Source organism: Stegodyphus dumicola, chromosome X2, assembly GCF_044657685.1.
Source record: "Stegodyphus dumicola isolate Sdum_Otavi_A_Nest chromosome X2, ASM4465768v1".
Taxonomy (NCBI): Eukaryota; Metazoa; Arthropoda; class Arachnida; order Araneae; family Eresidae; genus Stegodyphus; species Stegodyphus dumicola.
This window is the reverse complement of record NC_140781.1, coordinates 92,588,991-92,615,122: the sequence shown is the minus strand read 5'-3', so window position 1 is coordinate 92,615,122 and position 26,132 is coordinate 92,588,991. Positions and strand designations below refer to the sequence as shown.

General features: G+C 33.2%; 1 protein-coding gene across 1 annotated transcript in view; it reads left to right on the top strand.

The window, feature by feature from the left end:
- Positions 1-1,938: 1,938 nt before the first annotated feature.
- The window catches only part of LOC118198107 (chloride channel protein 2-like), a 63,166-nt gene continuing 38,972 nt past the window's right edge, over positions 1,939-26,132 (top strand). The window contains exons 1-7 of the mRNA XM_035369715.2: positions 1,939-2,167; positions 13,231-13,381; positions 15,703-15,834; positions 19,602-19,730; positions 21,958-22,091; positions 22,272-22,349; positions 22,620-22,698. Of these exons, the coding sequence (XP_035225606.1) occupies positions 13,231-13,381; positions 15,703-15,834; positions 19,602-19,730; positions 21,958-22,091; positions 22,272-22,349; positions 22,620-22,698 (703 nt within the window). The 5' untranslated portion in view covers positions 1,939-2,167. The remainder of the gene's footprint in view (positions 2,168-13,230; positions 13,382-15,702; positions 15,835-19,601; positions 19,731-21,957; positions 22,092-22,271; positions 22,350-22,619; positions 22,699-26,132) is intronic.

Genomic DNA, 26,132 nt, shown 5'->3' with positions numbered 1-26,132 from the left:
TTTCATTAAAGTTGTAAAAGTGAAATGAAGACTTTGTATAAAATGTTAAATAATTTAACACAGATCCGCATTATATTTGGAAACCACCTTTACAGCAGATCAAAAAGGTATCAATGAACTCAATTAAAAGCATATTCTATATATCAATCTAAAAATGTGGCTAGTGTAATACATATTAATGACCAGAATTTGTATTGTAAGTGGAAATCGTTCCTATCTTGACTAAAATATTATCAGATTTCTTACCATTCATAATTATTTCAAAATACTCCCTATCGATAAATGTATGTTGGAGAGAAAGCATTTCTATTCTTGTAGAGTAAGATATGACCTGTGAATGAGTGCGCTTGTCTAAAACTGATAACAACTTTCAAATGCATTTCTCCTAAATATTTACATTTTGCTTGAACGTAGAAATTTAAGTTTACTAAGAAAGGGTATTTAAAACTGGAATAAATAAAATATGCTGTTCTAAAAATAACATCTTAAGTTAGAAGAGCTTCTGAAAAGGATTCATGTACCGAAAGGAGTGGATGTATTCATCTTCCGTGTATCAGTATAAGAATAAATTGAATGTAAAACAGGCATTAGTTGTAAAAATATTTTTAAATATTAATTAATATCATATTAAGGATACTTTGACAAATTTTTTACTTCCAGTATTATTTTATCAGGAACAGTTGCTCTTAACACATTTTAATAAGATATAGATTCATTATCTTATTTTCAAACAAGAGATGTGAAAATGTGCAGTGCCTAGGCCGGGACTCAAATCTGGATCTCTCAAATACGCGCCAGGTGTGCTACCGTTACACTACGAAGACATGCTGAAAGGATGGAGAAAATACCCCTTTTAAAGGCGACTGGGGATTAGGTAACCTAGTCGCCAAATTATGGTGGTGACGAATTATTGTCCACCACCTATTAGTTTATCAGGTTCAATGTTCCGTCTTACTTTCTTTGGGAACATGCAAGGACCTGACTCGGAACAGAGAGCTTACTAAAGCTATGTTCAATAACTGTGGGAAGTAGACAGGATACACAAGAAGGGTATACAAAACCCTTTATTTTTCTCTCTTTACAATAATTTCCGTACTTCGGAATACAAAGACCCACTACTTGTGGTCTAAACGTAAGAATATAAAAATATAACTAAACGCTAACTTAACTTTGAAATAATAAACGTGGAAGATTGGCCTTATATTAACAGGAAGCCGTATGTAGTACAGAGAACTGTTAACACTACAATACGTTTAAAATTATCAAGATGATTAAACCTCTGGCCTGGAAGGCAACCAGCAACTGAGTAAAACTTCTAAGGTAAGCGGCCTGCTTCGACTAACTCCTTCCTCTCTCTCGCTTGGCAAAAAGCCACAACTTAAGTACTTGGCGTTCGCCAGACAAATTTTGCATAAATAAGTTAACGCTTTTAATTCTGGCCGGAAGTAGAAAATAAGAAGTGATAGTAAAGATTTAAAATAAAATAAACGTTAGTAAAACTTAAGATCCTTACAAGTTCAGGCGCCACTGTAGAGTCATTAGGTTATTTGGAAGCAGGAGACATGAAAAATGAGAATATCTTTGCTGAGACTCGAGCCATGAGCCTCTCGAATACGCGCCGTGTGTGCTTCCAATTACACGATGAAGGCATGCTAGAAGAAGAGAGAAAATACCTTATAAAGTCGTCAAATTATTTATGGTAGTATTAGAAACTTCTGGGGAGGGAAAATGGCAAGGTAAGAAAGAATTTTTACGTAATGTTTACTATATAGTTTTAGATATCCTTTCACAACAGCTTTGGACAAACGTTAAGAATCTTGAAATGTGAAGAGTAAAGTAGCTGATGGTACGCTATCGTTATCTTCCATCAGATAAAATAGAGAATGAAGATTAAAAGTCTTCAGATGGTTTCCTAGGTGCAGTTGTTTACTTATCCTACTCCAGTTTAAGAGATACCACTGCAATTCTTAGTACTGAAAAACTTTAAAATTTCTTTTACCCATTTTTTGGTGGATAAATGTTTGATAAAGATACAGGTCGAATTTAAAAATGTAATATTTTAAGGACAGCCCTTTTTCTTTCTTTTCGTACTCTAAGGCTTATTCTATCATAATATTTAAGTGTGGCATGGCTTTTAACAGATAGATCTAACCATTGCAGCTTAGAAGTAAGTACCAAAATAATCTTTAAGTTTATTAATTTAGAAAATATTTTGGTATTGGTTTTGGTGGCATTTTTCAATGTTCACTCACTATAAAAATATTTAATTCACATTAAGTGTTTTGAAGTGATATTTTTTATATTCGAAATGATCACAGTATTTTAACTTCATTACGTAGAGATAATTAATACAAAACATATTTGCTTTCAAGATATAAGGTTTTGAAAGCACGTAAAATAATATTCAAAATTTTCTTATAACATCAGATCGCTGTCAATCTGAAATAGATCTAACAAATTTATAACTTATTAGTGTTCTAATGTGCTCACCATCAGATCTGAATTTTTTCCCTCCCTAATAATAAGAGTTAAAATAATATTACAGACTTGGACTTACGAATTTGTATTTCATTTTGAGTGCAGTAAGAAACTGCATTGAAATATACCAAATTTGTTTAATTCCACTACAAAATCTTAATTGATTCACATTCTTGTTAACATTTGATCCTATCAAGAGGAATAAATCTAAATTTAGCTTATCATTTTTTATTATTTATCGCCTTCGTCTTCTGATTTAATCGCTAGGGAAATAAACTGAAAATAACTGCGAAATTTTTAATGAAATGTTAACGTGTTACATGTAACAACAATTGAAGAAATAAGACAAAAGAGACAGAAATTTGAAAGACAAAGACAAATAAGTAAGACAGAAATTTGAAAATTTCATCATTACTTAGTCCTAGTGTTACAAAGTTTTTACCATATAAGTGATGGCGTCAAGGAATAGTTAGTAAAAAAATGGCGTCGATGAAAGAAAACAAAGGTGTACCTTGTGATATTCTGAAGCAAATTCGCACATTAACTGTTATCAAGAATTTCGTATGGGTACAATCTTCCAGACACTAAAAGCACTATAAAACGTTTTTAAGAAACTGGTAGCATTGGTGATCTTTCCAGAAGTGGCAGGCCGAAAGTGAGTGATGAGATTATATACTTTGTCGTAACCCAGGCAGGGAATATATTAAAGACCGAGTCTTTGTCCACACAGTTATATTTATATTTTGAAGGTCGGAATAGCAAAGATCATGTTAAGTGCTACAGAGCAAATGCTGAAGAACAGTGGTAAGAAGAAAGATAATGATTTGATTTTACAAAGGGAGATAACGTTGAAATTCACTAAAGTTCCGTTCATAAATAAATAAACAAAGTCTTAATTATTTCAGTTTATCATGTCTAAAAACTATGTATGTTTAATAATAATAGCTTTCGTGCAGTAAAGTTTTGTCATCAGGGAAGGACATTTTCTTCAAGGGCGAGCGTCATGCTCTGAAATGAGCTTAAATAAGATAAAAATTCTAAAACATATATTAAGGCACTTTAAAGTGAAATACTTATTCAGTCATGGTTGACGCCTTAACAAATATCCAAACAAATAAATTTTAAAGTTCTTTCATTGAAAACATTTAGCAATGCTGTATTTTGAAATGCATCAGTCTGTTTTTACATTTTAATATCATTAACTTTGAATTTTCTTTAATTCAATTAATAATTCAATAATTTAATTCAAGTATAATCATAAGTATTCAATTAATAATTCAATAATTTAATTCAAGTATAATCATAAGTATTCAATTAATAATTCAATAATTTAATTCAAGTATAATAAGTGTAAATTCAATAATTTAATTCAAGTAATAATTCAATTACTTTGAACTTTGAATTTTCTAAATCTTATTGAAGAAACTGTTATGAAAATCTTGACAGAGAATGTCATCTACCAAGGACCGTAGAAGCGCAGAAAAAAATAAAAAATTCACGGCGTTTTAGAATGAAAATTTTGAAATAAAAATGTTGTAGTAGAAGAAATTTTTCTTGGTATAATAATATTATTAAAAAATCTGTTGTGCCTCTCTTATTCATTGTGCTTCTCTCTGTCTCATTATGCCTTTCTCTATCAGTAGCAGGTGAAAAAAAAATAAAGCATCAACAGTGAATAAAAATAAAATTTAAAAAAAAATCATCTACAAACACACTTGAAGAATTATTTCTTCTGACAAATGACAAAGAAAAAAATTGAAGCATTCATTAGCCATAGATTTTAATATTCTTTAATAGTTAATTAACAAATCTGCTAAGAATAATAATGAATACTTCAAGTATTTTTCTTATATGTAAGACTATGTATAATAAGCATATTAAATAAATTAAATATCTCTATCTAAATTGCATATTACAAAACTAAAACATCTATATGTAAATAAAAATAAGTAAATAATTAAAATTTGCTGCTTCATAGATAACTAGAGAGGTTTTGACATTTTTCGTTCCGTCTATTATGGACACTTGTAAATACAACAGCTTCACGTTGAATTTATCTGTGATAAGATCGAAATATTGAAAACTTCCCTGAAGGGAGTGAAATAAAAGCAAAGAAATCCTTAATATTCTTTTCCAGATCTAGTACCTTTCTCTTAGATAAATTAAATGAAATATTTTCTATTGCAGATAGATATTTACTGAATTGGAAAATTTTAAATGTAGCAAATATTAAATTTAAGTGCACATGTAATATTCAAGTGAAAAAACAACATGTCTTGAAAGGGTTTTACATCTATTTGTACATGGTAAAATTTGTAAAGAGTTTGTAAAACTGAGAGTTAGTTTTAAGACAGCTCTTCACTCACCTACTCCTTCAGCATGAGTAGAATGCTGCTAATTATGTACAAAGAAAGATGCTGAGAATTCAGAAACTTCATTACCAGTACAAAGTTGATTATTTTGTTACTTAACCATGTTGGAAGGTGTCCAGTTAAAACCTAAAATGCGAACATGACCAAAAATGATTTGGCACATTAGATTTCAGAAGTTGCATCCATTACTTTGTGAGCATTAATTAGCACACAGTTTGGGGAACACTAAAAAATGAAAATCTCAATCATGAGATTAGCATAGAAAAGGATAAGAAAGGCTGTTATTTTTATCTAACAAAATTTACGAGTTATAATATATGACTTCTCGTCTAAAGTGTCTTTTATTACAGGACAATAAAAGGATACAATCGTCTTTTCCAGTTGACTTTGTAAGGGAATTTTGTACCTAGCGTTTTAAAGAATTTTCAGTCTGCAAGCGTCTTCGTAAAGCATTGAAACGTATGTTATCCTGAAGCCACGGGATCCAGCTATTTTCCTTTATTATTAGTCAACTGCCGTTAATTTTAAAGAAGTTTTTTCAATGAAGTCGCAAGGTTTATTTTACTAAACACTTTATTTCTTATGTTAAATTTGCCCTGTGCTTCTCTTGGTTCGCCTGTTCCATCAAAATAAGTAAATGAAGTGAATTTTGAATGGGAGTAAGGATCTAAGGAAGAGGTTTGGCCAAACTAGGCCTTAGGGAAACTCTTTTGTTATAGTCTGTCTTGACCATTCTTGCAACAAACTGGTGTGTGTGCCTTTCATTAAAAATTAAAATTTATTGACTTGCAAATACGTTTAACCATTTTTGTCTATCAATTCCGCAAAAAGCGGAAGTTAATTTTGAAAACTGCTTTAATTCTTTACTTCAAACTTAAATTTCAATAAATTCATTAGTAGTTTTACAATGCCGCACTTATAGAGTTTTATGTTATTTAATATTTTCTTTTTACTGTCAATTCTATTTTCGTCAACACGCACTAGGATGCAAATTATTTATTATATATGAGCTCAGAGTTCTTGAATTTGAGAGACAGCTTTCAGCAACTATCGTTGACCTGTTACCTCCCTGCTGTTTTATTAATTTATCGGCTTTAGCTTTACAGGCCGCATTTGCCTTACAAATATTCAGGCCCGAGCTAAAACTTAATGAAACGGGCATTATTTTTTCGTTCATATTTTAATTTGATTTTGAGTATCTGTACGATTTTTCCTGCATACAGCAGATATTAATTTACGTTATTTATTAATTTGTGTAACCATAAGTGTTGACATGCTAATGGGGGATAGGTTTATTTTAAACCTTATCTGATTTTGTGTTTACTGTACTTAGAACGTAAGATGAGGTGGCAAGTCCAAACTTCACCCGGCAGTCTAGAAGGTTCATATTAAGTCAAACTGAACATGACTTTATAAATTGTGTTTAAAAATATTGTTACATGCTAATTCTCCTAAATTTTGTACCACCACTCAAGTAGCTAGCCCGTCCGCCACTGTGCAGTTTCTCATTTTAAAAGGTTAAAAATCATGTCTAACTACCATATTTCTGGGAGTATACTTTGCACATAGAATTTCGCGAGATATATTTTTGAAAAAGAATAGATCCTATAATTGCCACATGGAAAATGCAATATTGTTTTCATACTGATAACATGTATTATAACGACACGGTATGAATCAGCAAACAAGGGTTTTTGCAGACGGTTTGTTGACTGTCATTCCTACATATAGACCTTAAAAGTATGTTTACACCTAATTGAGGTTATGTCAGGAGGAAACTCAGAACTTTCTTTTGAACTGCTATGTTTACTAACAAAATGTAACGCTCAAATTAAAAATAAATAATCTGTTTTGTGTAATGAAACGGAAATCGTATAGCTGAACGATATTTATGTTCCAAGGTTAGATTCCGTTCACTGATTAATGTAAAGCAACTCGACGGCTATCTGCCTATGGAAGGGATGACTTCGTGGAGGACATTTTACGAAAAACTGGCTCGTATCCACGTTACACATAGGGTAAACCTCGAAAAATAACCATGCAGCCAACCTGTTTGCCTTAGTCCAATCTCAGGTCGAACTACCAGTATTCAGCGATTTTTGCCGCTCGGCACGCTGGTGGACCTTTAGGTTCCAAGGAAATACGGCGTTCAGTACCAGATAAGGGCGCTAACAAAGCAAAGAACAATGTAAGGACATTTCGAAGTTTTCTAGGCTGTAAAACATGCTGAGCTTGAAATGAATTCTTAGTATATATCTGAGAAACGTAAAACGAGTACTTTTTTTAATCGAATATCAATTTTGATTACTTATGGACTGCTAAGTTATAGTCTATGAGATTAAACAGGCATAGATCCCATTTTATCTAAAGCTTGATCAATAAAATTTTTTCGATCTATACATATATATAGTTTCATCAAATTATTGAGCCATAAAATTCATTCACCGCACTTTCACAATTTTTGATCTAATTTATTGCGTACAAAACTTCCGCCCATTTTCCTGTCACACTCTTGCTCTCAGTAGTCAATAATAATTGAATATTTGATAACGAGTGCTAAATAATTTTGGAATACATGTAAATTTCTTTAAAAATGTAATTAGTAAAGCATAACTCTGGCGCGCGATAAAAATTAAATATACTTCTTCAAACTAACTGCTGCAGAACAAGAGTAAATTCTGCTGTTTTTCTTGTTTTCTACGCAGAAGTGGTCATTGCACTAATCAGCGTTAAGATATCACTTTTATTTGCTCCCGTCAAACCTGTACCTTAAGCATTCTAACAGTGTCAAAAATGTCATCTCCAAGAGGAGCAGTTAGGTGTAGGAATCCAAAGTTCGCTTTTAAAGATTTTTTTTTTATGCTTAGAAACTTATTTCATTTATGTTCCCCAGACGAGATATCTTTCCAGGCTTAGGCGTATTTTGTACCTTTCATGGCAGGAAGGTTTGAAGCTCTTAAAATGGAACAATTTTAAGCAAAAATAAGTAGAAATCAACTAAACGTTTTGCATTAAATAGTGACTTTTTCATTTGGCTGTTTTTTTAAAAAAAATTTTTTTATTATTATTTTCTATTAGGCGACTACACATGCTAATTTTCAGATTTATAGTGTTCATTATATACTACATAGTCACACAATTATTCCCAGTTCAATCGTTTTTATCTTGAAATGAGTTTTTATTTTCACTAAACCAAACTTAATTCTAATGATGGACTATTCAGATTATGTTAGTCTAAACACGGCTTTCATCGTAAACCTGAAAGATCTTTCGAATGTACTCTAAACCTAAATTTATTAATAAATCAAAATGGATGAATTAATGTTCATATCCTTTATCAGATCTAGATCCTGATAACCAAACCCAGTTGGTTATCTCAATCAATGATTCTTGAAAGAAAGAATTGACATACAGTGTTTATATCCTATTACAGTTCCACTTTAGATCCAGTCTTGACGACATTTAACAGTTATAGAAGATTATTCTCATACGTATCTCAACAAGGCAACACTGCAATGGCTTTTGATGATATAATATGAAAAATGAAAATTATACATTCAAACCACTTCGTTCGTTAATATCGACAAATCACGCCAAAGATATTCGCCTACGGAAGAGAGTACCTTCAAGAAATTTCCGAAAAAACTTATATAAATTAAAGCTGTGCACTGTAAAAAAATATTTTAGTCCAATTAAGCCACTGCGAACAGCTACTGAAAATACTTTCTTGATTTACTTACCTGCATCATTATTATCTATCTGTCATCACATATAACTGTTCATCGTTAAATACATATGTTTAATATCGTCTTATCTATCATACGTTATTCTTACAAATGTGCTTGTCATAATCTCTGAGCTGATCTTGAGAAACAGAATGCACTGAGATATATATGTTTAAACTCACGGATATACAGGGTGGTCATAAAAAATTCCCTTCATATATGAAACTCTAGCGGCCTATCCGCTCAACCAATCGAAGTGAAATTTTAGATATTGCTATTTCAAGGTGTGCGCTCGGGATTGTGAGGATTTGGAACAACAGAGCTCTAACAGTTACCGTTAGAGTGAAAATAAATTTCAATATTTTTCGAATAGAAACACCCACATTTTTTCCCTGCGCAAATTGATAAGCGCATTGAAAAGCCATACATAGGGTTGACACGAGACATATGATGAAAACTGTGGGGGTAAAACATTTGCAAAGAAGAGCATTATAAAGGAACAATGAAAACAAGGAGAGGAAATGCACTGTCGCACTTTGCATAATTCACACCGATAGACAGTAGAAACACCAATCACAAAACACCATATGCAAACATTGCTTGTGGAAAAACGTTAAGCAGTGGGGGAAGACTGTTTTTTCAATCAGGTGTTGGATCGTGCTAGCAAGATGATACTTACAAGGAAACAACGACGTGAACTGATAAAGTTGAATCGAAATTTTTTCACTGTAACCGTAACCGTGAGAGCTCTGTTGCTTGAAATCATCATAGTTTTGAACACATACGTTCAAATAACACAATGTGAAATTTCATTTCGACTGTCTGTGAGGACAGGCCGCTTGGGGTTCATATATCGGGGAAGGTTTCTTTATGACCACCCCGTATAAGTTGCTCCATTTTACCTTTTTATTATATCTCTTACAATTGCTTCTTACAATCAGTTTCTCTTTTGTTTTGTAATAAAGATAACTTTAGAAATATAAACTAGTGCTTCTGTGAAATATATGTTTCTGTGTCCAAGTTTTGAAGTTTAATACTTTTATAATTTGTTCTAAGGTTTACTACTGACAAACGAATTTCGTGAGAGATATAAGCACTCTACAGTTTTTATCTGAATGATAAGAAAGCACTTAAACACGTTTGATAATTTTGATATTAAGAAATAGCTGAATATATAGGGAATGACCAAAAAATATTAAAATACTGTGAAAATATTGATAAGTTTGGCATAAAATGAAATCATTTATTTAAATTTGATCTTAATACAGTCAAGGAAATTACTAAAGCGCTTTTGCGATATAGCTGAATTCACCGAGAGTTTATTTAAATAATCGTAGACAGGCCTAGGCAAAACTTTAGTAATTTGATTATAGCAGAACTTTTCATTCCAAATACATATAAATAAATACAGATCTGCTTGTTTTCAGCAGACTTACATGATTTCAAGACAATGATGTGATCTTCAGTTTTACTTTTTCAATTTATTAACATTGAATAAGGTTTTAAGAATACACTCTTTTGCGCCACATATAGAGTGTCTCAAAGGTCCCACATCAAAGAAAACTTCTGTTCAAAGTTAACGATGAATCGGTTCAAACTGATCTCTGTTGTTTATAACAAACAGATATAATCAATTTTAAACCGAAATAACCCACTTCAGATGGTGGTAAGATCATCGGACAACAATCATGATAGATTTTTTGTTCCTAAATTCTCCAGAGCAGCTATATTCTCCATTAAAGTTAATAATTTTACTGTACCTATGAGTAAAAATCAAATGATATTAAGCTAAGCTTTCAGTGTATAAAATCGGTGACTTTTGGGGCATTTTTTGGAGGTGGGTTGGATTAATATACTAATAACGTTGATAAGCTGAAGGGCAGGGAAACCTCGTGTAAGCATAAACCACATACGATGCATAGAGCTTCCGTAATGCAATTTCATCCCATTCATGCCGGTATCCATAACTGATTAATTGCCATGTGTTTTGGATAACTTATCTTTACACGAAAGCAACAACACTCACTTAACAGTATTATATTACATTTAAGAATTAGTTGATGAGCCTGAACGAACTCTTTTTAAAAGGAGGTAGCAAAAGAAGGAATTATCTGTCACTGTAATAGTATTTTTGCTCCTGTAAGTTTGTTTACTTTATTTAATTATGGTAAAGTAGTCGAGGGCTATCTGCCTAAAGGGAGAAATGCCTTCGTAGAGGACTTTCTGAAAGAAACTGGCTGGTATACACGTTACATATGGGGAAAATCACAAAAATGCCCATGCAGTCAGCCCATGCGGCAGGATTCGAACCCCGGACCGAACTACCAGTGTTCAGCGACTTTACTACTCGGGCCGCTGGTGGGTCTCTTGCTCCTGTAGGAATTTTCTTTAAAAAAATTATTCTTTCACAGTTCTATTTTAATATGCTATAATTGTGCAAGTCACTTAACTGAATTCGCAAAAGAACATTTGTAATCTTGACCAAAGGGGAGGAAATACCTCTATAGCATATGTTCAAGTTTGCGCATTCCAGTTCTTCTTACCTTCATCACAAATTTTATACAGTTTCGAATTCACAAGATTGGAATTTATGTGGTGAGGTTTATCAACTACCTATCCAAGGCTAAATAGGGGTCTATAGAACTGATTTCTTTGAAATTTTGGACGCTATTCGCTAATGGTGAACTAACAGTTTGTTGACTAAATGATGAAATTAGTATCTGTGCAATTAAAGCTTTAAAGTCGGAGATTTTCCGGGTGACAGGTTGATTAAATACTTGAAGTTGTAAAGTGTTAGTGGCTTCAGGTTAGTTGTCAAAATTTGTCAGTAAACTAGTGATTCCTTAGTGTTATTATTGTAAATTCTGATAACTTAAATCTTGTGATAAGTTTTATAAGTAGTGGTATAAAAACATTTTCTTTATTATTCATTTAGTTGCTTGCAAGCTCCTTATTCTTGTGCTAAAGATAACTTGCCTTCACACTTACGAAACCTAAGGTAAGGCCTTACGTTTAAAGCAAATCTATAGAGCCATTAGGCATTTTGGAAGCAGGAAAGATGAAAAATTTGCAACGCCTTCGCCGGGAATCGAACAACGGACCTCTCAATTTTGCGCTAGGCATGCAGACCACCACACCACGAAGGCATGCCAAGAAGGCGGGAGAAATACCTTATGTACTCCCCCTTTTTAAAGGGCGACTGGGGTTTTTAGGGGACCCAATCGCCAAATCCTGGGTGAGGAGAATCATCATCCAACACCCTTTTAGTTCGCGCGCTACTGTAGAGACATTAGGCATTTTGTAAGCAGGAAAGATGAAAAATTTGCAACGCCTTCACCGGGAATCGAACCACGGACCTCTCAATTATGCGCTGAGCGTGCAGACCACCACACTACGAAAGCATGCCAAGAAGGCGGGAGAAATACCTTATAAATTGACAAGCAGATATTTAAGATCCTTGAACAAGGACTCTGCAGTAATGGGGTGACGGTAACTCTTCACGAGTTTGACCTAGTCCAATGGCTCTCGCCTCCCCGTATAGTTTCTTAAGAAGCTAGGGAGGATTGTAAACAAATTACCATCAACTTCCTTAGAGTGAACTCACTGCTTCCAACTATCACTTGGAAGGCCACCCAGCCAGTACAGTAATTAGTGACGTTAACTGCCGCAAGGATGGACCCAGGTTCGAAATCCGAAGAAGGCATGGATGTTTTTAATAACGTCTGTGCCGCATATCTGTACCGCATGTAGTGTCTGCGTGGCAAGGGAGTTCTGAAAATACACGGCAAGCAGAAAGTCCTCTAGAAAGAGGGCGAGAGACCCTCGGACCTTGCCGTGGAGTATTCTTCTTCAAAATTGGCGGAAAGGCCTAACAGTTAGCAAGCCCCCGCGATACCTAATATATACCTATGGGAATGAACAGGTGCCAGCATTGCTCCAACCTGTAACATCAAAGGAAGGGTTCGAGACCTATTCAAAAATGTGCATTTCTAAACTGTGAGCTTTTTATTTTTAGCCCAAGCTAAACTGATTTGATTAAAGGTGAGAAAAAGAAAGAGATAAATAGAATAATAATTTTCTCAGTAAAATAATATACGGATTCTAAAAATTACATACTCTTATGAAACGTTAGCCATAAAAGTAAGTTTCATTTTCCCTCAAGTTTCAGGGTTCCTCATAAATGGAGTATCATAAAGAATGCTCAGAAACATTTGCAAAGTTACCTTCCTTGCTTACGGCACGTAAACCAGTCTATGCGCCGGCTCGATGAGTGTAGCATCAGTCTGATGGTGAATGCAATCTAGACTCCCTTTTAGATGCTTACAACAGTAATCTCTTAGGCTAAACCGATATATTTAATTGACTTCACAAGTAATAAAATATCAAGTGGTGTTAGATCTGGAATTACTAGACATCGTTTAAAACTACCACGGTGAAATGCCCGTTGGGGGGACTACAGTGTGTCGCTTAACTGCTGTGGTGCTCGACTTAAAGTCGTAGTAATGGACATATTAAGCACGTCATCGCAGTATAGTAATATTCAGATTCACAAAAAAATAAAATGCCTAAAAAGCACGGGAAGACAAATTCCTTGTGTTTTTGAAAATTTGAGCAACTATTTGTTTGAATTTGTAGATGATAATGTTTTTCATTAGATGTACGGCCAATATAAAGAAGGCATAGAAACTTATGCAAAAGTAGAAGCAAGGAGATGGAAAAATTTAGAAAGATTAAGAAAGAATGAAGAAGCGATTAGAAAGAAGCAACTGAAAACTTACCGCAGTGCTTGGGAAAGGCGATTTGCAGGTAGTTTTTTATCTTCGATATCTTTCATTTCAAAGTTTAATGTTCGCATTTTTAAATTTGTATATTTATGCTTTAATAATGAAAGTTAAAGAAATTATTTATTTCAGCCAAACTTTAGTACATGCTGCATTAATTAATTAAAATACAAGTACATTTTACATAAATGTTATGTGTTCTACTGCGAGATTCCTTACTGCTCTCGCTGGTTAGCGTAAATTAAGTAACATAAATCTTACGATATGACTAGTAATAGTATAAGAAATAAATGCGAAATAAAGTAAAATTATTCATATTTAAAGACAGATTAGTTACTGTGACAAACGTTACAAGTTTATGTTCTAACATAATTTATGTTCTAACATGCATCGTCTTGTTTCCCTATTCCTCTTTTCTTAAAATTTTGTAAAAGATGTGATATTTTCTTTTCAACGCGTTGCCTGGCAACAAATAACTTCCCTCAGACAAGCCGGTTATTTAAATTCTGAAAATGCAGAAACAGGTGCAAAACAAAATTCAAAGTTTCAAACGAGTCATAAAAATAGATGACCATCCGTGAAATTCGCGATTTTTGCACAAAACTCATAAATGTAACCTAACAACAACAAAAAAAAAAATATTCGGAGTAACCATCAAAAAGATCTTCGATATATTAGCCCATAGCAGCCTATCTACCTACAACTAATCGAAATGAAATTTCAGACTCTGTTATTTGAAGGTATGCGTTCGAGATTGTGATGATTTCAAACAGTAGAGCTCTAACAATTACGGTTGCAGTGAAAAAATTTCGAAATTTTCAAATGACAATACCCATTTTTTTTTTCCTGGTCAAATTAGTCAGCGCATTGAAAAACCTTAAATAACGTTTGAACAATACACGCATGCCGCAAACTGCTTGCGTAAACATTTGCAACGAAGAACATTATAAAAGAACAACAGAAGAGAAGAGAATAAAAAAACCTTTTACTGCAATTACAAATTTTTAGCATGCTTCACCTTCACAGACGATAACGCATTGCATGCGGGAGATTGTTAACAACAATGACGAACGTAACATCCCAGGAGGAATCTGAATAATTTTACGTTTTATGGCATCTTTCAATTCTGACAAATGTCGTGGATTTGATGTGTACACCTTCGACTTCAGATAACCGCAGAACCAGAAATCCATCGAAGTGAGGTCGGCAGATCGCGGTGGTCACAAACCTGCAAAATTACGGGAGATCTCCCGTAACTTCCAAAGCAGCATCTTGCATCCATACAGTGTCATTCGCAGCTGCTATTCTGGTTACGTAATTCTGCAAAATTGCTGTGTACCGAGCCCTTGTGATGGAGCAGGATTTTATACCTGCGGAAGCGACATCTTCGAAGAAGGTCGGACTGAGAACGAATGTACTTGCGATGTCGCATCACACAGTCATTTTAGCTTCGTTTAAAGGCGTTGGTGCCACACCGTGAGCATTTTAATCAGCCCAGTGAATGCAGTTCTTGGAGTTCAAGTTCTCAGTTAAGAAGGAATACGTCTCATAGGTTCCCAGTTAAGGAGGAATACGCCTCATAGGTGCATAATATCCCCAGCGGCAACCTGTTATCGTCATCATATTTGATGAGATAAAATTCTGAAAGTCGGACCGTGGTTGCGTGTCTCCTGGTTGAAACATCTTGACGCGTTGGAATCGATAAGGAAACATCAGCAGAACAGAGCGCAGAAGCTTGAAAACTGGGGTTTTAGGTATATCAAAACTGCGGGCAATAGGTCTTGCAGTATGCAATGGACCTGCAGTAATCGCATTTTTCACTTCCGCACCAACTTCAGCATAAACACAGGGTCGTCCGGATCGCAGTCTATCACATGCGCATTCAGTTTCTTCTAACTGTTTTGCCACATCACTTTCACTTTTTACGGAATATGGGCCTAGTCTTAGCTATGATTTCGCAGATAAACTCGCGCTACTTCAGCAGCATTTCCCCCATTTAGATAAAAAAGCTTTATAAATTCACCTCGTTGTTTCCTTGTTAAGTATGATCTTGTCAGCACTTTCGAATACCTGACTGAATAATCTTCCCACACTACGTATTAAAGGTTTCCCAGAAGCAATGGTTTGCGCATGGTTTCTGTGATTGGTTTGATTAAAACGACTAGATTTAGTGATTACGTATTTCAAATGCTTTATCAATATATAAAATTTAAAATAAAAAAACAGATTTGTCATATCTTCACAAAAATCTATTATCAATTATCTTTAGAATACAACTAGATGCTAAATGTTTTACCTTTATTTACGCTTAACTGTTTTTTGACCATAATAATTTAATTATTTCAGGCTACTTTACAGCATTCTGGCAATACACATTTGCAAAGTTAGGGGAAGACTGGGTATTCCTTGCTGTATTAGGAATACTGACATCATTAATAAGTTTTAGCATGGATTACGCAGTTGCCATATGCTTAAGAAGTATGTGTCCATTACATATGATTTTACCTTTCTCTGCTATATTACATTTATTATACATATGTTTTGTTTTTGATTTGTGACCTGCAGTAAATGTAATGATTATAAATTTAAGATATTTGTGTTATAAATAAAAACATCTATCCACTTCATTTAAAATATTCGATATTTTAGTTTTTCATTTTTACCTGTTCTGCATTTTAGACAACCATTAAAGGCCTTTCCCTAAAATACAGAACTGATATCAGATATATTTAGGCATATAATTTATCTTGTGTATATCCCATTCATAACTTGATAAAATGGAAAACGGAACATTTGAAATAGAAAATTTGTTTTTTAGTATAAAGCCATTATTTCTTATGGTTATTATTTTACTTAAAAATTTAGGAAACTTTTATTTTGCCTTTCAATCTGCAATGTGCTATATATTATGATTCAAATTATTCGAGTAGTTTCAACAATTTATAGCACAAAATGTAAGGAAATGTATCAGGGTCATAATCATAGCACTTTGAAAGTTTGAACAGCCTTCTCACTGTCTTTCCGCATCGAATGGTGAATTATCACATTCTCCACTGCGTATAATAGTTAGTATATCCACCTAGCGGTTAGAAAATCCGGTGTTCGACACCTGGAGAGAGGATAATTGAATATTTTGCGTTTCAAGCTCTGAAGAAACCTAATAAATTTCTATAGCTTAAATGCATGCTATTGTCTGTCAATGAAGAGCTCTTATAATGATTAAATACTGAAGAACTTCAATAAAGATTCTGACATTGATTTAAAATTACTAACAGTAAGCTTTATGTTTATTCTCTCCTTTATGCCTTGTTTTGTTATGTACTTGTTCAGTTCAGAAGTTTATGCAGATTTTTATGGCAAGTGGGGTATGTTAAAATTAGTAGGAAATCTTAACGAGTACGATACGGAGAGCAAGTCTGCTTGCTGTTGCCTATAGAGTGACTGATCTCAGCAGACGTGGATGCCTGGTTGTGCTGTCATAGTTAATAAGTGCTGAAAGTTAACTGCGCTTTGTTTATCCGACTGTAGCTTCGCGCAGAGTTGCTGGAGCTGTAACCCATCTAAAATACCGTAGAGTTCCAGCAAGTCTCTGTCCACAAGAAGCGAATAATTTCCTTATTTCCTTTGTATTACTTTTAAGTTAATACCCACCAGCTGTGAGCAATAAACTTTTATGTTACCTTTTGGGTTGTTATAAAGCAAATGAATTTTTTAAACAAGTTATTTAAATCACCCTAAACAACCGCTCTAAAGCAATTCTTAACGGTTTGCATTGAAATTTTTTAATCTTTAGATTATGAACATATGAACCAAATCAGCGTTTATATCACGTTTGCAGTGATAATTCTCTATATACTGCAGAAAGTAATACAATTATTGCTTCATAGAAAGCTTGTAATTTTCCACATGGGCCGTAATTTTACATTGCATTTTCTTATATAATCTTCATAAATAAGTTAACTAACTCTCTTCTAATTCGCAAAATGAAAAGACTTGCATTTCTGTTCTAGAAGGGAGAGAAAGTTTAATCAGCTGAAAAGTACTTATAAATAATATCTGATTACTATTGTTTCTATTTTATGTTGTAAGGAATTACCGCATTTGCCTTGTGCTATTAATTGCTTTTTACGTCCAGTTGAAAATCTATCAACTCATTCCGAGCGAGATCACATGTTTTTTCAAATTTTCTGCTCTATTTTTTTTTTCTTATTTCAGTGATTGTTTTTCCTAATAGGAAAGGAGTGTTTTGGCAGGAAACATTCACGTTACTAAGCGGAATTTTTGAATCATTTTCTTGATATTTATTTCGGCGCTATTTGCTTATAATAATGATATAAAGAAATGGGATTCAGTTTATAACATATTTATTTTAACAATTAAATAGTAAACAGTAGTAGAACAGGCGCACTATATACATAACGGGTACTTGCGTATTATTCCGTCGATCATGACACTGTCGCCAAACAGAATGACTTAGGTCTAATTATGAATAAGCGTGACATTGCAACACACTCATTAGCCATGCTTTCGTTGGATGTAACCCCAAACTAATACTACAGTATTTTTGCCTTGCATTTAGAGAAACATTAATTCGAGGGCTGTAGAATCACATTGTGATTGCACTCCGGCCCATTTACAGCTAGTCCAGAGAATTAAAAACTGTTGACTAGGAAAAATAACCGCTGGTTTTGGCCGACCAAACAAGATCGGAACAATCACCTGCGAGAAATATTTATTTTAAGCGTTCTAAGCAGAGATTCCGGTAAAAACGCAGAGCCTAACAAGTAGTAGAAATCGATCAAAGCTCTTTTACCAAACACAAAAGCGAAGCGTGCCGAATAATTCCGTAGCAATGGCTGTTTGACGGATTGCGCAAAGAGACAGACGAATGTTTTATTGTAAGATTTTCAGATAGAATTGATACTCAGAATTCCGCAGGAACAACTGGCAAAGCTTCAGAGGAATCTCGGCCACATCCATGTTCAATAGTAGCTAACATTCACAGTCTACGGAATAATACGAAAGTACCACCATACGTTCTAAATAGATTTTATTTAGTAACTTTTACTTACAACTCGCTCATTCGCGTGCTTTCAACATTTTCGAAAGGTTCACTAGCGGTCGAGAGATCATTGAACCTTGATAGTTTATTCTAAATTTCATTCTAGACGACTGAAGGGGGAGGCTGCATGGGGGTTTCACAGATTTTCCCATGTGTAATGACAATACAAAATAGTTTATCTTAGATCACTATGCACGAGTGCCTTCCTGAGGCAAAGTGCTCCTTAGAGTTTTAGCATAATAAGTAAACTAACCTAATCTAACCTAAACTGTGTTAGGTTATTTTAATTTTATTAACAGTTTTAATTTTGAGTTAAACGTCTTTCCTATCAAATCTTTACCTTCAACTTACGACTTCCGGCCAGAACGTAGTTTTAGAATCACGTCTGAATACTTAATGAGGAGGAGCGGTATTTAAACCACGAAGTTCTACTTGCTGAGTTTGAGAGAATCAGAGTTTCTGATTTGCGCGAGTCTGCCTTTTAGCTACTCTCTCTCAAAGCTGTTATTACGCTCGGCTGTACTCAGGCCCTTGATAAGCTTCGTAGTGAAATAGAGTTAAGGGGCCAACTCGATTAGAATCTTGATAGCTTCGGCTATATCTCTTTAATTAATCTTAGTTTTAATTTATTTCTCAGTCTCTTAAGTTCAAGCCCAAGTGTCAGCTTTTATTGTACACTCCAAGACGGAGTTCTGTTAAATCTTATTGGAATAATAAAGGGTTAGTTACCCTTTCATCTTGTTGCTTCTTGTCACACGAACTTAAGCGATTATTCGCTAACTAGTTCTTAAGGTTACTCACTTTTGACTGCAAATACACAATGATAAACATCACAACTGTTTTCGCTAAGTACATAACACTCGTCTTACAAAGAAACCCTGCCGGAAAAACTTTTCATTGCATAAAATCACAAAGTGCAGAGTCTAAATAAAAATTCCTTTCAGTAATAGAAAATGAAATTATTGCTGAAAAAAGTGTTGAAAAAATATTTGGAGAAATATGAATCAATAAAATTCTGGAAAATCGAAAAAAGTAGAAAATGAGAGTAAATCTTCTCTTAATTATTAATTTGGGATGCATTCACAGCTAAGCTGATTTTTATTAAGTAATAATTTAAATTGAATTTATTTGTCAGTTGAAATTTCTTTAAAATTTTATTTATTTTCTTCCTTTTTATTTACAGCTCGCATCTGGTTATATCGTGATTTAGCCAGGCATCCGCTTTTGCAATATTTATCTTGGATAGCTTTCCCTTTGACACTGATTCTATTTTCAGCTGGTTTTGTACATATGATAGCACCACAAGCAATAGGTAATTAGTCGAATCATTTTAGTGCCTGTTTTCAAATAGAGTATTTATGTGATGCAATTTGTTTTAAATTCATATACCTAATCCTTAATTTATAGCAGTACGTTTTTCGAAAATGCTTACTATAATTCTCATAAAAATTATAAAGAATTTAAACTTTCCTTATCGACTATCTTCGTGGTGTAATTGAAAGCACATTCTCCTAGCAATCGAGAAATCTGGAGTTCGATTCCTGATGATGGCAGAGCTGATTTTTTGCGTTTCCTTCTTCGGAATAGATCTATGAATTTACAAATTTTATCTCACAACAGTGTAATAATCTCATAAAGTTTTCTTTTTTTTTAAGTTTTACAAAGGTCTTTAAGACTCTTGAAAAAGTTGCAATCTAAAACGTGCTCAGCCCTACCTCGAATTTGATCATTCAGTTCTCCTAAGCTGGAATGTGATATCGCTAGAAATGCTTATTTGCTTGGAGGAAAAACCTTCCAAAATGGAACGCTTTGCCGCTGAACTAGTGAGTGTTACTAGTTCATTAAATAATAGTTTATTAAATTGGGATTACAGGTAGGACTAAAATTAGAAGACTGAGTGCAATGAATGACATTCTAATAGATTAATAAATTACAGTTTTCGAGATTACTCAAAAATTTACGGGCATAATGTTGCAAACTAAATATTTTATTAAAGATATAATTTTATAAATTTTTTAAAAAATAGCTATAAATCCTACCTAAAATCTTTCATCCGATTATCTTAATTCAGTGACTGGATATTCTGATAATATAAAATCAGGCAAAAACAACCTTAGGTTATCTGAGATTTTATATGAAGCTATCGATTTCAAAAGCAAATAATATAACCCTTGAAGGAAATCTTGAAGGAGATTCAAAGAGCATAAAATTCTGCTCTCTGCACGGAGCGAAATGGCAAATAAATAAGAGAAGTTAAATGAGCAAGCGACTAAAGATGTACTAAACATAATAACATCTGTCGAGAAAAATAAGAAAAATCGAACCTGTGACTTTAAAATTTTGAATTTTTCGCGAAAAACTGGAAAGGAATTAATATTATTAATTCAAATGTATAATTATAATTACGGAAGATTTGAAAAAAAATCTAACTCACTAACTATACATGTTTTTTTACCAGTTTTAGGTGACTTAAAACCAAATATGTGATGAAGGATCAACTATGTTTATTATATTGAAGATTTATTCATTTATCCCTTTCTGACATTGTAATCATGTTCCTGAATAGGAAACTTTAACAATGTTTTTAGTTTAGCAGATAAATTTCAAGCCACAATGACAAAGAATACTATAAATTTCTGAAAAATTAAACTTGAAATAGATTCTTTAAAAAAGACACGAGAGAACATTCTTTTTTTCATACATGAGAAATAACGATTAAATTTCTGGAAAAACCAACAAATTTTGGAATGGCAGCAGGAATCAGAATATGACATGGCAATAAATTTACTGTAGCTAGTTTTAATAGGTATATCTTTTACGATGGCAAGAACAGTATGTTTTATATTCTGTCGATAACCCTGGAGAACAGCCTCTTTCGATTACAAAAGATTTGAAATAACTGTGTTCCTTTGTAAGAAACATACGAAGAGCAAACACCTAGAGCAAGATAATGTGAGAACAAAATAAAACCATGTTTTTGTTTAGCAGAATGATCAGATTTGTCATAGAGTGGTGGGAAGCAAATTGATAATGGTGTACCATAAGCAGAATTATTGAAGTCATATTAGAATCAATATTATTGAAGTCATGCGATTAGAATCTCAAGGATAGGAATGGAATTTGAAAGAACCAGCTCCAAATACGAACTGAACGGCTGAAATAATGACTACTTCAGAGTAGAATACTGAATAAAGTATTAATACTGAATACTGAGTAAAGGACATATAAAGAGCTGAATATTGAACCATTATATAAAATCGGTTTCTAAGGTTCAATCCACATTTTTTCCATACAACTAATTTCAGCAACTTATTTTCACTGTAATATAATACGTTATTAAATACCAAAACGTTTTATTTATGTAATATTTATCAATTTTAGTGAAAATATATGTATATGGTATATTTAGTTAGTCGGGGGTTTTCTCTTCCGAATATGGCATTCATTTTTCTAACTCAGAACAAAAAACCTGAAACTTAACTATAATTACCATAAGAATTTTTAACATACTTTTCAGTAATTTCATTTTTCCCTCCTAGGTTCAGGCATTCCTGAAATGAAAACTATTTTAAGAGGTGTAGTTCTGAAGGAATATCTCAGCTTCAGAACATTAGTCTCGAAAGTGATTGGGTTAACATGCTCATTAGGTAGTGGGCTACCTATTGGCAAAGAGGTAAAGAACTGCAAACCTCTTTTTTTATAATGCATTTGTGTAGTGCATCTCCATTTTTTTTAAATCTGCCTATATAACTTATGCATTTCTTGAATTCTATTTTATTATAATATATATTTTATATTGTCATGAAATCTGTCTTTGAACTACATTTATTTTGTTTCAACATTTACGTTTCAGGGGCCTTTTGTGCACATATCGAGCATGGTTGCTACACTTCTTAGCAAGTTAGTTACTTCTTTCAAAGGAATATATGAAGTTAGTTATTTCTTTCAGAAGAGTATAAAACGGTGATTCAAATTAATTGAAAGTTCATTAATGTAATTATTCACAATTTTGAATGTACTATTTTGATGTATTTTTGAAGAATTTCGTCGCAGTTGTATGTAATATTTCCATATGGTACATATTTATAAAATTCACACACATCTGTAGCTTCCCATTTCATATATATTACATAAATATATAAAATGCTTTTATCTGAATGCATGGAATATTCTTACTATCTTCTTTACAAATTTATTGCAGAATGAATCCAGAACAAGTGAAATGCTTGCAGCTGCTTGTGCTGTTGGTGTGGCTTGCAGTTTTGCTGCTCCGATTGGAGGTAATATATTTTGTTTGACGATATATATTATTTTCAGAATTATAAATTGTTTAGTCCTCAGAATTTCATATCTATATGCGGCAAATGGTTAAGATAACTAAGTTTGTAATATTTTTCAACTTTCATTTCCCGAAATGAATGGGCTCGCTGCATGGATTTTCTGTCGACTTTTCCCTTGTGTAACATTAATATAAGCTAGTTTTCTTTAAAGAGTTATCCATGAAAGCGTTTTTATAAGGCAGTTTACTTTGCTTTAAAATACTGTTTATCTTCTTCAGCATTTTATTGATAACATATAAAGTTACATTTTTTAGAACGAAAAAAATATGGCACATGAACTTTGCCATATAAAAAATTCTGTTGTGTGCCAGCACATGTTCTCCCACCAAATACGTATTTTCAGTAGCATACAGCTTACAGTAAAGTATTACTTCCGGCTGATGGTTCGTAAATAAAATATAACTTGTTTAGATACTGTATAGAATTTATCTCTCTTTGGCCACATAAATAAATTAATCTAGATCCTACTAATGAACCTGGCGACTTATCGCACAGGCGTTAAGTAACACCAGCACAGAAGAAGGGTGAAAATAACCCTTTATTAATTTAGATTTTGAACAGAAAGGCACGTATTTCATATTTTACAATAACACCGACAACTTGCGGTGGAACTTAAGCGTTGCTACACAAATCAATTCAAGTCTAAAAAGAATAGTACTGGATTAACACTAAGTTACGACTAACTAGACTGACTCAACACCCTAACAAGCATGATAATTATACAAATGGCCAAAAGGCGTGACAGCAATTCCGCGTTATAACAAGGTCAGAAACGAAACGTGTGCTAGCTAGCGAAAACACGCTCTGAATAAACTCCAAGATTCACCTGTTTAAATATTCACTTAACTTTAAATTTACGTCCTGGCGAGGAAATGCGAAGGGAAGTTGAGGTATTTAGGAAAGATAATAAAAATTTGAATTATAGGCAAAATGAACTAAGGGAAACCCTACAACTGTATGGTTCTGTATTTATTTACATTAGAAATACTGCTCATATTTTATTAATCTATTCTGTCATACTATAATGAAAAATGATGATTATATGTGCTTGCGTTCACATTTTCTTTCATTGCTTTGATTGAAAATGTCACATTGATCACTAGTGTACCTCTCCTGTCATATAATATTTCGGATTCACGAATCAGTGACTTAACAAAAGCAAAATTTTTAACAGTAGCATATCTTTCTAATTTTCGATAGCTTATTAAGTGTTGCCATAGAATTTTAGCAGTCTTTTATTAGTTGATAGCATAAAATACTTAGTTTTCTTATAAGATGACTAACATTTTTATTTCTCATTTTAGCTTTATTTATTATATATTATTGTCTTCGCCCTTTGCCACATAAAATTCCATTTTCTTCGCATATATGCCACCTAAAATTCACCAACAAAACCGCAAAATCTTCAAAGTTAGCCTATGTTTAGAATTCCCAATACAGTGTTAAGTTTTGTCGTACATTTTTAATACTTGCTATATTATTTCTTTAAAAATAATACTTGACAATAAAGTTTGGTAGTAGCATGCTTTTATTTAAAAATTAACTTCACACAAAAGTGAAACTAACACAGATTTGAGGAGTGAAGCTAATATATTTTATTACTTCAAAACAAGAGTAACTCATTTTAACTGCTTTATAATAATAGCCTTCTTTTCATAGTGAGCTTATTATTGTTGCAATTAGCATAATTCTAAGAATACATTCAATGCTTATAAATGTAATAAGATTGTTCTCAATCACATATTTATTTAAAACATCAGATTTGAGAAGTTTTGGGTTTCATCATGATACATGTTTTCACGGAATTATGCTCAAAGCTTCAAGTATTACTTCCGTTTCATTAGTTTTAGCCCAAATCTATCTTCACATCGACATAAAAGTCTTAAAAATTAAAGCTGGAAAGTTTTAGATTTTATTTTAATATCGTTTTTCATCAAAAACTGTTAAAAGCTTCATGTAAAGTACCGCTTGCGATTATCCAAATTTATCCAAAATTTAATCAACACTTTATACGAATGCAGAAAGCTCAAATACAGAAAACAGAAAATTTTTGGAACTTTCATCTAAGAGTTACCGCGGCGAAAATATTGTCACATACATACACACAGGCATACATCATTCTAAAAAGTAGTAAAAACGTGTTGTAGGGACCTTAATTTGAGCTTATTCACTGAAAACGTACTATCAAATTCTAAGACCGAATACATTACCTCTCTTGCAAGAGTGTATAGGTTTGCAGAAGGTAAAAATGCAAGAAACTGTAAATCATCTCCCAAATCTATCTAGAATTAGAATACTACACAGTTTTTATTTCCTTTGAAATACATGATACAATAATATTAATTTTTCTTTATGCGTACCTTTTAATTTGCTACGTTTATTAGTAAAGAAGTACTTATGTACCGCGTATTTCGCCTCCTCCCAGCTCTCAGGCTGTGACATTATTGGGAAAAGAGGAGTAAGGTACGGGTATATAAGGTAGTTACGAGTAAAATGCGATCCATTCTAGTTAGTTACACTTGAGGCATTGCATAATGTGCAATGTTTCAGGTGATTTTATTATTCTCTATTAAAAGCTACATACTCTCAGAATTCTCATTTTGCTGATTTCATACGCATACATTGCTGTCCAGCTCTTCATATTGCATGTATCTTTTGTATGTTTCAGTTTCCAGGAAATTCGTTTCATTGAATGTTTTTTCTGGCAGACTGAAAACGTAAATGCAGTTGCAATGAATTACTCGTATTTTTTTAACCCGAGTGAGTTACGTTACGTGTACATCAACAGGAAAACACCCACATAATATTAATGCAAATTTCAATGAAAAACAAATTTTAAAGGAAGCCGGGGAGGGGGAATTCTCTTCGTGCAAGGAAAGGTTTGTGGTTTAAAATGTACGAGTGGTGTTTTTCTGTTGCCACAATAAATTCATAAGCTCTATAGTTGTGGGTAGTTTATACGACTTTAATATCGCGGATAGATGATCTATGGATTTTAGTGACATGATTTATTATCATTACTTCGAATCCTAAATTCTGTACCATTAATTATTTGTATTATAAGGTATTTCTCCAGCCTTCGTAGCATGCCTTCGTGGTGTAGTGGTGAGTGCACTCGGCGCGTATTCGAGAGGTCCGTGGTTCGAGTCCCGGTGAGAGCATTGCTCATTTTTCATCTCTCCTGCTTTCAAAAATTGTCTAATATCTCTACAGTATAGCCCTGTCAGTTAGCAGTACGTGGTCTATTCAGTAATCCATAATGCAAGTGATAAAATTACATGTCCTGATGGGAAAAAAATAAGGTAGGCAAAAGTGATGCAAAGAATTTCGAGACATTTTATACACACATTGTTTAAATTTTCCGCAAGAAATAT